Source organism: Pelobates fuscus, chromosome 11 (assembly GCF_036172605.1).
Source record: "Pelobates fuscus isolate aPelFus1 chromosome 11, aPelFus1.pri, whole genome shotgun sequence".
Classification (NCBI taxonomy): domain Eukaryota; kingdom Metazoa; phylum Chordata; class Amphibia; order Anura; family Pelobatidae; genus Pelobates; species Pelobates fuscus.
The window spans coordinates 46,695,557-46,708,811 of record NC_086327.1 but is presented as its reverse complement, the minus strand read 5'-3'; the positions used below and the strand labels follow the sequence as shown (position 1 = coordinate 46,708,811).

Here is a 13,255-nt window from a genome sequence, read left to right as displayed (position 1 = left end):
GGAGCCTGTGAACTGTTTACTTGTCCCTTGTTCCCTCTCAGGTCCATGGGGGAAAACCCCTGGAATATGATTTAAGAAACCCCTTGCATGGGGAGTTGCATAAAAGCCAGGTCTGGCTGAATAAAAATCAGTTGACTCCCAGAACTGTATGTCGTCCAGTTACTTGGGGATTTTGTCTTGTATGTTGGATTGCTTCCTCAATTACAAGGATTGAATAGCGGTGATCTTTATGTTGAATATTGGAACTACGCTACAATGATGGAAACATTCTGAGTAATATAATCTGAAGAGTCAACTCTCAGCATGTATTTTTTATTAATTAATGTATTTATTTTTGTGCAGTAGGGATGTGCATGGGTAAAAAATCTATTTGGTTCGGCACTTCCAAAATTCAGGACTTCGGCAATTCGGGACTTTGGCAATTCGGCACTTCAATTCAGTTCAGCACTTCTGAAATTCGGGATTTTGGCAATTTGGGAATTCGGCAATTCGGCACTTTGGGACTTTGGCATATCAGGACTTCAGGACTTCAGGGCTTTGGGAATTCAGGACTTCAGCAGTTCCATAACCCTAGCCCTACCCCTTGTCACATATACATGCGCACATAAAAATGTGGTTAATGGCATTTACTGTCCTGACAGGAAAAGTTGTGCCAATAAACATTACCGTCCTGACAGGAAAAGTTGTGCCGAGCAGCAATCATGCACATGGAAACCTGGTAATTACTTTTGGGGTCAAAGGCTGGTCATGGCCAATCAAATCCACAGGAGGGTTTGTGCTGAGCAACAATCATGCACATTGAAACCAGGTAATTTCCTTTGTGGTCAAAGGCCGATTACAGCCAATCAGATCCACAGGAGGGGTATCTAAACCTAATTCTCCTCTTGCTCATTGACTGTCATGGTTTCATGCCTATTGTTATCCGAGAGTGCGTTCCTGATCTTGATTTTCTGGTATTTGACTTTGGCTTTGTTTTGACTTCCCTGATATCTGGTATCCTTGACTTTTGCCTTTCCCTCATCTTTGTGTCTGATACCGTGTCCCTGACCTTGGCAAGTATTTTGACTATTCTTGGAGACGTTAAGTCCGGCCATTCTAAGGTCTGGTTATACCTTAGTCCTAGGTGTGACACAGTACTGCGAGCTGGATCCACTTGTAATCCTGACACCCCTAACCCTACTAGGGTTAGTTGTAGGGCTAGGGGCAGGGTTAGTGGTAGGGTTAAGGTTGGATTCCTGTCATCATTCTCTTAATTTTCCCTCCCTCTCCTGTTTTGCCACTTTTCTGAAATCCGAAGCACTTCGGCACTTCAGAAATCCGGCACTTCCAAAATTTCGCACTTCCGAAATACGGCACTTCCAAAATTCGACAATTCAGCACTTCGGCAATTCGGTTGGGTTTGGCATTTCCGAAATTTCCACTTGCCTGATATATTTTAAAACCTAAAAAATACAGACTTTGTAAAAACCCAAGTACTTCAATTAGAAAACAAGAATGCAATAAAGACGCAAACAACCAACAAGAATGATAATCTGCTATCTTCATTGCAATAAGTTTAAACTGATCTTCCAGTTAAATTACTTTATCTAAAAAGTCATTGCTGACCTCAACATGGTGCTTCTATCTGCTGTTTAAATACAATTTTACCCCGGTAGCAACAGCTCAACATATGATGCTGTTATTGATTAGTAATAGCTAGAAAAATAATAGACTTTTGCGAGGTGAAACATTTTAATTCTTACAAAACATTTGATTTGAAAAAAAGAAATTTGGATCTGCAGAAGTTAGTTCATTCCACTGTTTGTTTCGGCCAAATTTCCCTAAAAAAAAAAGATCCAGAAAGGTCATATGGACAACCAGAACCACTGGAAAAATGCAGTATGAATGTACTGACATATAGAAAAACACTGCAATATTACCTGGCTTTGTAAAAGTAACCATTTTTGCAATGACAGTTATGAATTGACATAACTAGATTATTACATATCAGGATTATTAAAGAAAAGTAACTGAGATAACTTACTTTTATTATGATTGATTGTAATCGTTTTCCTTTTGTTATCTTGTACAGGGTGGGCCATAATTCTGAGAAGCGTTTGAGGAGTCAATAACTTTGTTATTATGAACCAATTTAAAATACTATAAACAATGAATGCTTAACATATGGAGATTTGTTTGACTATGTACGGAAGATGGCATATTTTAAATGAGCTCCATTTGCCACCTCGCAAAGTTGAGCTCTTTCAATTGAGTTGTTCCTAACAGTAGTTAATGTTTGAGGCTCTAGTACTTGGATTTCTGCATGGATATTCTCCATGAGCATTGCACACTGCTGTTCCATTCTTTCCAGCATGTCTGAAGAGAAACATAGAAACATAGAATGTCACGGCAGATAAGAACCGGTTGGCCCATCTAGTCTGCGCAATTTTCTAAATAATTTCATTAATACCTGGCCTTATCTTATAGCTGGGATAGCCTTATGCCTATCCCATGCATTCTTAAACTCCCTCACTGTATTCCATGCATCCACTACCCTCTCAGTAAAGTAATACTTCCTGATATTGTTTTTAAACATTTGCCCCTCTAATGTAAGACTATGTCCTCTTGTTGTGATTCTATCTCCTCCTGTTGTGGTTTGAGAAGTTCCCCATGTGCAGATATCTTGTCACAGATGGTGCTTGGGATCCCCTCTTTTCTCCTGCTCCTGCCTCAAGAGCTGGCAAGCCCTCACAATATGGTGGAAATGCCAAGTAATCCTTTGGCAATGTTCAGCAATGTACATCTTGCAGCATTCACTACAAGATGTAGGATGTGTTCAGAACAGTGTCCATCCACAAATGAATCATCTCAAAGAGTTTTCACTGTGTTAGCAGCTTCGTCAGTGACCATGAACCCAATGTGCAAATTAATGTCTTCTTGCTCACCCAACCAATTTCTCACCATTCTTCTGCTTGCCTGCAATATGTTTGTTGAAATGTGTTTTTCCTGTCACTTTAGCATGTATCAGGAGAGATCAATAGCCCTGCTGCCCCACAAATCCACTCCCAGTCTAACATGCTGCTAAGGTTGGACCTCCACCACTGCTGCCACCCTGCCCATACAATGGGGACTGCCACTATTGTGCCATCAAGGAGAGGAGGGCATTCTGGTCTCTAGAAGCATTCCATAAATCTGTAGTGAAGTGCAACCACTGACTTACAGCCTTAGTCAGGTGCTCCTTTACAAGTAGCACACAGGAATGCTTCAGTGATTGGACTATCTTCTTGATGAAGATGGGGTTGGCTTAGCATATTTGGAAACCTTTTGTAATACTCTTGTGAGAAAATTATTTGGAACCCAACCGCTGGTGAAAAAACAAATTAGATACTGTCACTTTAAGAAAATATTTTTAATTTAAGAAAATAAGTTTAACCTTGGCAGCCTTCTGCAGCAATAATGTTTTTAAATAATAATGCATGAAGAATGGGACTCTTGATTAAGTGTAACTTCACAAGAAAAATAGTAATTGGTTGCAAATGAAAAATAAGGAATGCTTAATTAGCACCAAGCAGTAAAATCCATTAAACTTCAATATAAAGTTGACAGAGCAGGTGATTCCTGTTGTACAAAGTAACAGTCTTTTAACTTGAAGAAATAAACTTGATAATGAAATATGTCCTGGTATGTGAAGTGGTTGTAGTCATTAGACTCAAATAATAAATATTAACATTTAAGTAATTTGGCAAATGACATTCAAAAGAGATAGCTAGGAGAATCCCTGAAGGCAGACTTTAGTATTCCATATCTTTCTCACATAACTTAATGTAAGAACCAATTCATAATTGCAATCACTGGAGAACGTATCTTTCCTTTCCTGAATGATGGGAGTTGAAGTCCTTTCCAGAGTAGAATAAAATATGGTTCCTTGAAGTAAGTGGAGAGAGGCAGGAATCTGAAGTTAAGTCTGTTCCTTGAGAGGGAGAGTGGAGTATAGCAAAGCCAGGATCAAAGCCAGAGGTTCGGTACATAGGAAATAGTAGTAGTAGTGGTGAGAGCACATCAAACACCAAAGATTGATTGAGCACTTTAGATGCGGTTGCGGCTTCCGTTTGAAGGGAAGTGCGTGACATCAGATGCATGGGCAGAGACTGATCAGCAAAACCGGAAGTCATATGGGTAATGAGACTGATCATTTCATACAATCTAAACTTTCCCCATAAAGAAGCATTTGGAGGCTAGAGCACATGTATGGCAAAATGCAGCACTGTTCCAATCAGGTGGCCTCTCTATTTTGTTGGAAGCATCTCTAGAAGCTGTCAGTATAACAGTTAGTCGAGGCAAATTAACCCAGCAAGTTTTTCAGGGGTAGGGTTTAAATGGAGGAAAGGAGTTGGTTACATGGCATCCAGATCACTTAATTGAGCCTACAGTGTTTCTTTAATAGAAGTTCCTTTTAGTGGAATTGCAGTTGAGGCAGGATATATGCTATTGTCTCTACTATTTGTGCCTGAAATACTGCTCAATAGTGCTCTCTATTAAGCCAGTATGGCCATAAACACTGAAGCATGATTTAAGGTAATGCACATTTTGATTGGGTGATAATTCAGCTCCACCATCCACATTTTACTTTATTACAGTCATGGAGTGATGTTTGTGTTATGTTATGATATTTCTCATATTTTGTACCAGGAAATGAAACTTCAGTCTGGCTTCCGCCCTCTCCACTCTACTGAGACCGCTCTTATCAAAGTGACTAATGACCTAATCTCTGCTAAATCCAAAGGTCACTACTCCATATTAATTCTCCTTGACCTCTCTGCTGCCTTTGACACAGTTGATCATGCTCTCCTCCTTCAAACTCTTCAATCACTCGGTCTCTGTGACTCTGACCTCTCTTGGTTTTCCTCCTATCTCTCCCAACGCTCATTTAGTGTCTCCTTTTCCAAGGATACCTCCTCCCCTCGCCCTGTCTCGGTTGGAGTTCCCCAAGGCTCTGTCCTTGGTCCCCTTCTATTTTCTCTTTATACTGCCTCTCTTGGAAAACTTGTTGCCTCTTTTGGATTCAACTACCACCTGTACGCTGATGACACTCAGATATACCTCTCCTCACCGGACCTCTCCCCGGCCGTCCTGCAACGTGTCACTGCTTGCCTCTCTTCCATCTCTGACTGGATGTCGTCACGCTTTCTCAAACTTAACCTCTCTAAAACTGAACTCCTTGTCTTTCCTCCTCCTAATACTGATCCTCCTCTCTCACTCTCCCTTCAAGTCAGTGATATCCACATAAGTCCATCCCTACAAGCGCGCTGTCTTGGCGTCATACTTGACTCTGGTCTCACCTTTGAGTCTCACATCCAGTTTGTTGCCAAGTCCTGTAGGTTCCAACTCAAAAACATAGCCCGCATCCGCCCCTTTCTTACGCAAGATGCTACCAAGGAGCTTGTTCATGCTCTAGTAATTTCCCGCATGGATTACTGTAACTCTCTCCTGATTGGGCTCCCCAAAAGCCGTACTGCCCCGCTACAGTCTGTAATGAATGCTGCAGCTAGACTGATTTTCCTATCCAGTCGGTCCTCTCACACCTCGCCCCTCTGCCAGTCCTTACATTGGCTCCCTGTATCCTATCGGAGTCAATTCAAAGTGCTAACCCATACATTTAAAGCACTGAACAATTCCAGCCCCTCTTATATCTCTTCACTGATCCAGAGGTATGCCCCTCCTCGTACCCTCCGCTCTGCCCGCGACCACCTCCTGACCGCTGCTCGCACCCGTACGGCCAACTCGCGCTTGCAGGACCTCTCACGGGCGGCTCCTCTCCTTTGGAATAACTTGCCTACTGCCATCAGACTCTCCCCTAGTCTTCAATCATTTAAGAAGGGCCTTAAAACCCATCTCTTCAGAAAAGGGTATGGCCTCCCAGAGTAATCTCTCCCTTACATACCTGTCTCTTGCTCTCTCCTATGGGATAGTGCTTTGCTCTCTTCTCCAGCTCTGCTTCACTCCTACCTGATATTTCCTATCCTAATGTTTCTAATACCCCACCTCCTATAGACTGTAAGCTCATTTGAGCAGGGTTCTCTTCAACCTATTGTTCCTGTAAGTTTTCTTGTAATTGTCTTATTTATTGTTACATCCCCCCTCTCAAAATATTGTAAAGCGCTACGGAATCTGTTGGCGCTATATAAATGGCAATAATAATAATAATAATAATAATAATAATACAACAATTAACCTATTAACTTTTATACATTAAGTCTGAAACAAATCTCCAAAAATAAAAAAATAAAAGCATTTACAGTCACAACATTTACTTTGATAGCCTTTGGTGTCTTAATATAAGTCTTGAAGAGAAACAAAAACTGTGAACAGTATCTACCACCTACTCCTGACGTTCCACATATGTTTTGGAAACCCATACATCTCTCCATTTTTATTCTCTTTCAAAAGCCAACCCCGTTCGTCAGTTTCAGGACACCTCAACCAACTTGCTACTACTGGTTTAAATTGGGATTGTTTCAGAATTAGCTTTTTGTAGTGGAATTATTCAAATCTTGTCATGGTGTGTCTTCACCATAAAAGCATCTTTCTGGGGGAGCTAGCTGCAGACTGGAGCAGATGCGTCTTGTTGAGCTCGGTGCTGATTACACACAATTTACCCAGTTTTGTGGTGGAAATTGGGTACTCACCAGTGTGAAAATTGGACTCATATGCTGGGAAACCAATATGGGCCAGAAAACAAAAAAAAAACAAGAGCTGAAAAAAGGCTCAACTAGTTGTGACATTGGCGATCTCTTGCAGAGCTAGCAGAGGGCCGCATGGGAGAAAATGTCATTGAGAGATGAAGTCTTCTCGTATTTCTCTGAGGACGCCTCCTTTGATCACAACCCACACCCAAAGTCAAAGCTACATCAGCAGGGGAACCAGTCACAGCAGACATGTTAAAACTGACTATGGCTGAACTTCACCAAAGTATCACTGCTGATATGGCCTACTCCAAGGACGCTCTTGAAGGTACCAACATGAGGCTCGCACTCTTAGAGGCCTCCAATAGTACCATGGTGGAACAAAAAGTGTCCGATCTCCAGGGTCAGCAATGCCGCGCAAACAAGAAGATCGAGGTAATATAATCTGAAGATTTGGGGGATACCGGATAATATAGGACCATCTGACCTACCACATTTCCTCAGGCGCCTGTTCACCACCCTGCTGCCGCCTAAACAGGCAAAACCCCTAAGGCTTAATGGGTTTTTCAGACTACCAAAACCGGCGAATGCACCTGCCACAGCTACAGCAGACCTGATCATCAGGGTCCTGTCCTTACATGAGAAAACACAATTACTGGTGGCTGCCTGGGGGCAAACCTCACTCACCTTTGAAGGCACCAAGGTTTTAACAAAGGACACTCTAGTCTGGCAAAAATCATTCCAACCACAACTGCAACACCTATGTGTTAGGAAAATCCCCTACTGCTGGGGTGTACACAGACTCCTTTTCTCACATCTGGGAGATACTTACAGAACCCGGAACCCACAAGACCTGGACTCCTTCTGAGTACTCTAGCCCTGAAGATGCCACAGCAGAATAAAGGATGCCTGAAACACCTGTATCTGTCTACAGAGGTGGACTTCGTACCTAACCAGACTGAACTAATGCACCTTACAAGGGGGAGCAACTACCTGAGAGCCCTGTGAGGTTATCCCATGCTCCGCCACTGTCAACTGGGACTCTGTTAACGTAACCGCAAACATACGTGGAAAGTTGCAAGCATATATTGTTTTCTTATTGTTTTGTATTTAGATATTTTGTTTTGTTAATGATTAGCCTTAGCTAGGTGTACAGGAATCGTCTTTAAGATTTTGGTGACATTTTCTTGTAGCCTGATTTGATACTAGTTACCTAGTACTGACAGTCCATTCTCAAGCCAATCAAGTACATATCAAAGTACATATCAAGCCAGGAGCACACATATTCTAAACTCCCTACTGGGATTGTCTCTAAAACAAGTCGTTGAGGAGCCAACTCGTAAAGAGGCCATACTAGATTTAGTGTTAACAAATGGAGATTTGGTATCCGATATTACTGTAGGTGAAAGTTTAGGATCCAGTGATCATCAGTCAGTGTGATTTAATATAAGAACAGTGACTGAGTCACACCACACAAAAACTAAAGTTTTAGACTTTAAAAGTTGCACTACTGAAGGCAACAGAAAATTGCATTAGGCTTGTCAGTAAAAGCAAAAAAATCAAGAAACCACTGTGGTACTCCGCAGATGTGGCCAAAATAGTAAAAAACAAAAAAGTTAGCATTTAGCAATTATAAAAAACACCAGAGTGAGGAAGACAGAATGATCTATAAGATTAGGCAGAAAGAGGCTAAGCAAGTTATAAGAGCTTCCAAATCACACACAGAAGAGAAAATAGCACAGTCAGTAAAAAAAGGGGACAAAACTTTTTTTAGATACATAAATGAGAAAATAAAAGTAAAACAAGGATTAGTTAGATTAAAAACAAAAGAAGGAAGGTATGTAGAAGAGGATAAAGGTCTAGCTGACTGCCTCAATGAATATTTTTGTTCGGTATTTACAGATGAAAATGAAGGAGAGGGACCTCAGTTAAGAAAAAGGATAAATGAGTCATTTATTACACGTGAGTTTACAGAGGAAGAGGTTCTATTTCAACTGTCAAAAGTAAAGACAAATAAGTCAATGGGACCTGATGGAATACACCCAAAGCTATTAAAAGAGCTTAGTGGTGTACTAGCAAAACCATTAATTTATTTAACCAATCATTGATAGCAGGAGTAGTCCCAGAAGATTGGAAGTTGGCGAATGTTGTGCCCATTCACAAGAAAGGTAATAGGGAGGAGTCGGGCAACTATAGTCCAGTAAGCCTTACTTCAGTAGTGGGGAAAGTGATGGAAACCATGTTAAAGGATAGGATTGTTGAGCATCTAAAAACACATGGATTTCAAGATCAGAGACAACATTGGTTTACTTCAGGGAGATCATGCCAAACTAATCTTATTGATATTTTTGATAGGGTAACTAAAATTATAGATCAGGGTGGTGCAGTAGACATTGCTTACCTAGATTTCAGTAAGGCTTTTGACACTGTTGCACATAGAAGGCTTATCAATAAACTGCAATCTTTAAGTTTGGATTCCAATATTGTTGAATGGGTGAGGCAGTGGCTGAGTGACAGTCTACAGAGGGTTGTAGTCAATGGAGTATATTCGAAGCTTGGGCTTGTCACCAGTGGGGTACCTCAGGGATCTGTACTTGGACCCATTCTCTTTAATATTTGTATTAGTGATATTACAGAAGGTATTGATGGTAAGGTATGTCTTTTTGCGGATGATACTAAGCTATGTAACAGGGTTGATGTTCCAGGAGGGATAAGCCAAATGGCTAATGATTTAGGTAAACTAGAAAAATGGTCAGAGTTGTGGCAACTGACATTTAATGTGGATAAGTGCAAGAGCAGCAGGAAATGCTAGCAGAATACTTGGTTGTATAGGGAGAGGTATTAGCAGTAGAAAGAGGGAAGTGCTCATGCCACAGAACACTGGTGAGACCTCACTTGGAGTATTGTACGAGTATTGTACGCAGTACTGGAGACCGTATCTTTAGAAGGATATTGATACCTTAGAGAGAGTTCAGAGAAGGGCTACTAAACTGGTTCATGGATTGCAGGATAAAGCTTATCAGGAAAGGTTAAAGGATCTTAACATGTATAGCTTGGAGGAAAGATGAGACAGGGGGGTTATGATAGAAACCTTTAAATATATAAAGGGAATCGACACAGTAAAGGAGGAGACTAGTTTTAAAAGAAGAAAAACTACCACAACAAGAGGACATAGTCTTAAATTAGAGGGACGAAGGTTTAAAAATAATATCAAAAGGTATTACTTTACTGAGAGGGTAGTGGATGCATGGAATAGCCTTCCAGCTGAAGTGGTAGAGGTTTACACAGTAAAGGAGTTTAAGCATGCATGGGATAGGCATAATGCTATCCTAACTATAAGATAAGGCCAGAGACTAATGAAAGTATTTAGAAAATTGGGCAGACTAGATGGGCCGAATGGTTCTTATCTGCCGTCACATTCTATGTTTCTATGTTTCTATGTTTACACCACATTTACCCAACTAAGGCCCACACACGAGTACTAGTTATCACATTCCCAACCCTCTCCCCTCCCCCCCCCCCACCTGGAACTAACTGACCGTCTTGATATGTGCTCTCCTAAAGTCACAAGAGGGGGTGTAACCCATACCTCACATAAGTCTAAGCAAACATAATAGTAGTGTGATCAGCTTATATGTGATCTGGGGAGACTACTATGCTGATCCTATATAGATTAATTAACGCGTTATTATAAAAAAATGAAATTCCACATGCTTCAAGATTGTTGTCCAAGCAATGTTTATATGACTGCTATTATGCATAATTTTGGCATTATCTTACTGTTTGTGATGTATAAATGTGGAATGATAAATAAATAATTAAAAAAAACATAATTCTAAACAAATGCAGGCATTTTTGAGTATGTTGTCTCAAATAGTATTCAATCCACATTCTAAACATTTACTTGATAGTCTAAAAATGTCTGCCAAGGTAAAAGAGTCTTGCTACTATATACTATTGGTCCTAAATGCAATATATTATTTACCAGTCTTCTTTACTTTGCATCCTCTCTATAATGCTGGGACACTTTGGAATAGAAGTAACATGAAGTGTTTCTTTTCCGTAAATACTTTTAACTAAATCACTATGATAGAACAACCAAGGTCACTTACTGGACATGATGGAAAACCTGTCATATTACTATTCAAGATAAAGGGGGAGATTTGTTATGTAGATACAACAGATATACATAGCCTCATACATCTTTTAAACAAACTTGAGTATAGCATTTTCTAGGAATTTTAAATTATACATGGCTAGATTTATAGTATCCGCCCACCCCTCTTATTTTTTGAAAAGCATTAGTGAGACATTCTTACTTAATATACCTTAAGCGTATTTCCACATGCCGTTCTAGCATTACAATTTCTAGAGTATCAGTTCCTGGAAATCCAAGACTCAATAGAAAGATTACACGTTTATTGATAGCAACAGCAGCTCACTTTATATTCTGTACAAAGTAAAATAGTGTGTTCATACCTTGGGTGTCAAGACAATTGCAGAACCTCCATTAATGCCAATGATGGGCATTGCTGTTTGTGCAGAGATGAAATCAAGTATTTGGGCTACAGACTCCGTTCTTGTGTCATCTTCAAAGACAACCCCATGAATTCGAAGGCTGGAGAGGACATCACAGATCTGAAGGATAAGGCTCCGAGGGTTTGTGTCATTAAGAATTACAGATATTGGATTCACCTCCATAGTAAAGTTGCGAAATGCAGTAGGGGCAAAGCGAGCACTCTCAGGTGGATAGGAGGTGCCACTGAAAATTATGGCCACATTAATTATTTTTGGACTTTCCTCTCGAAATTCTAAAAAAGGACTGGCGCATGCCAGGGCCATAAAAAATAGCATCCTAGCAGCTGGCACAAAGGCAGTGTTCACAGCAAGTAGAAAACACATCTCGAAGGGTTTTGGTTTCAACTCTAAACAAAGAAAAGAAAAACAAAGAAACACATAATTAAACTATGAAATTCAATTTCCAAAGGTTGTGTTTTCAATATTTTATTTAACATTACTTATAGTTCCTTTATTATGTTGCTTTAAAATGTTGAGCATATATTCAAAGTTCACATTTTACAGTATAGTTTTTATCGAATCATTCCTGCTTTTGGATTTATAAATCACCATTTGAATGGTTTTTATATAAAACATAGATCAAGATCTAATGAAATATTTATGAAATATAGTAGCAAGAGGCTTAGGGGCACACCAAAATCCCACATCTTAATGTAATGGTGATGATGCATAAATGCAGCCCTTTTTCTTGAGCATTATAAATTATGAGTTTCTGATACATGGAATGTTTACGTTTGACTGAAAACATGTATGTTTGATAGAATGCTACTAGAGCTTCTTCCTCCTTACATCCTTTAATTTTTGAAAGACTTCCTGTTCATTGTCATCATCTACAGCATGATATCTCTGAATGCTGTCAATACTTCTTAAAGAGAAACCCTGAATTTGGTGCTTCTCACAGGAAGTATTGGAATAGCAGATCACTCAATTGCAGCTTATGTGATATGTGTCGTCAATGCTTCTCTATGGATCTGTGTGGACAAAGGTATTTAGGATTGATGACTTCACCAGAGGTAGGTCATCTGCTTTGAGGAGTCTGTCTCCGCTCTTGAATACGGTAATGTTAATGTCAATTTTAATTATTTTTTTTTTTAAAAGTATGTGGGGGAAGCAATAATCTAAACATACACAGGTATGTTTAGTGGAGTTTGGTGGAGTATATTTAAAGTAAAACATAGAGAGAAATAGTCTGTTTGAAATCAACTTGCAACTTGTAGTCAGAGTTAAATTTTTTGTTCTTTTCACAATATCGAAGGAGAAAAATATAAAATTAATTTGAGAATGTTATATATTTTAGACATGTAATAATATATACATCAGAGTGCAAACTTCTAAAAATAGAGAATTATTATTTCTTTTGCAAATATATTAAAAAGTGCATGCATAAATAAATAATGAAAAATATATACATGCAAGATAAATAACAATGTAGTAATATACAGTATAAAATTGTATGTTTACAGTGGCAGCTGATTTGTACCTTTAGAAACTCACTCTTGATTAAAGGTAGGTGATCAAATGCAGAAAATTATTAAGATTCTGGGTCAGCAGTTTGAGATCACCTAAAGGAAGAGGTGAAGAGAAATGGAGTCTGTAGTTGTTTATGTTTATATATTTTATTTGTGCTTTAGGTAAAATGTATGTGTGCCATTTGTCTCCCAGACTTGAATGAATAAACACAATTATTACTATATAAATACTGCAATTATATGTGCACTTACTGTCTACTTATAATTCACTTGTTTTCCATTTAGCTCTTTTCATACAGAGCCCCGTTCTATAGTGAGCGTTGTTGCAAAGCCATCATTTGTCAATGTTTTTTGCTATTCTATTACCACTACCAAAATATTTTTTTTTATTTCACTGACAACAAATATTATATGACAATATGAATTGGGACCTCTCCACACTATTGCAAGTGAAATTAATTCACGGACAAAAAAATAATAATATTAATAATGACATTCTTCAGAGAAAAGTGTACCAGTAGCTGTTTAGGCACAGCACTGGTCTAA

At 39.3% G+C, this 13,255-nt stretch overlaps 1 protein-coding gene across 1 annotated transcript in view; it reads right to left on the bottom strand.

The window, feature by feature from the left end:
• Nucleotides 1–11,572, bottom strand: part of GRIN2D (glutamate ionotropic receptor NMDA type subunit 2D) — a 420,255-nt gene extending 408,683 nt beyond the window's left edge. Inside the window, exon 1 of the mRNA XM_063436111.1 lies at nt 11,142–11,572. Within this exon, the coding sequence (XP_063292181.1) occupies nt 11,142–11,564 (423 nt within the window). The 5' untranslated portion in view covers nt 11,565–11,572. The remainder of the gene's footprint in view (nt 1–11,141) is intronic.
• Between the last annotated feature and the right edge of the window lie 1,683 nt (nt 11,573–13,255).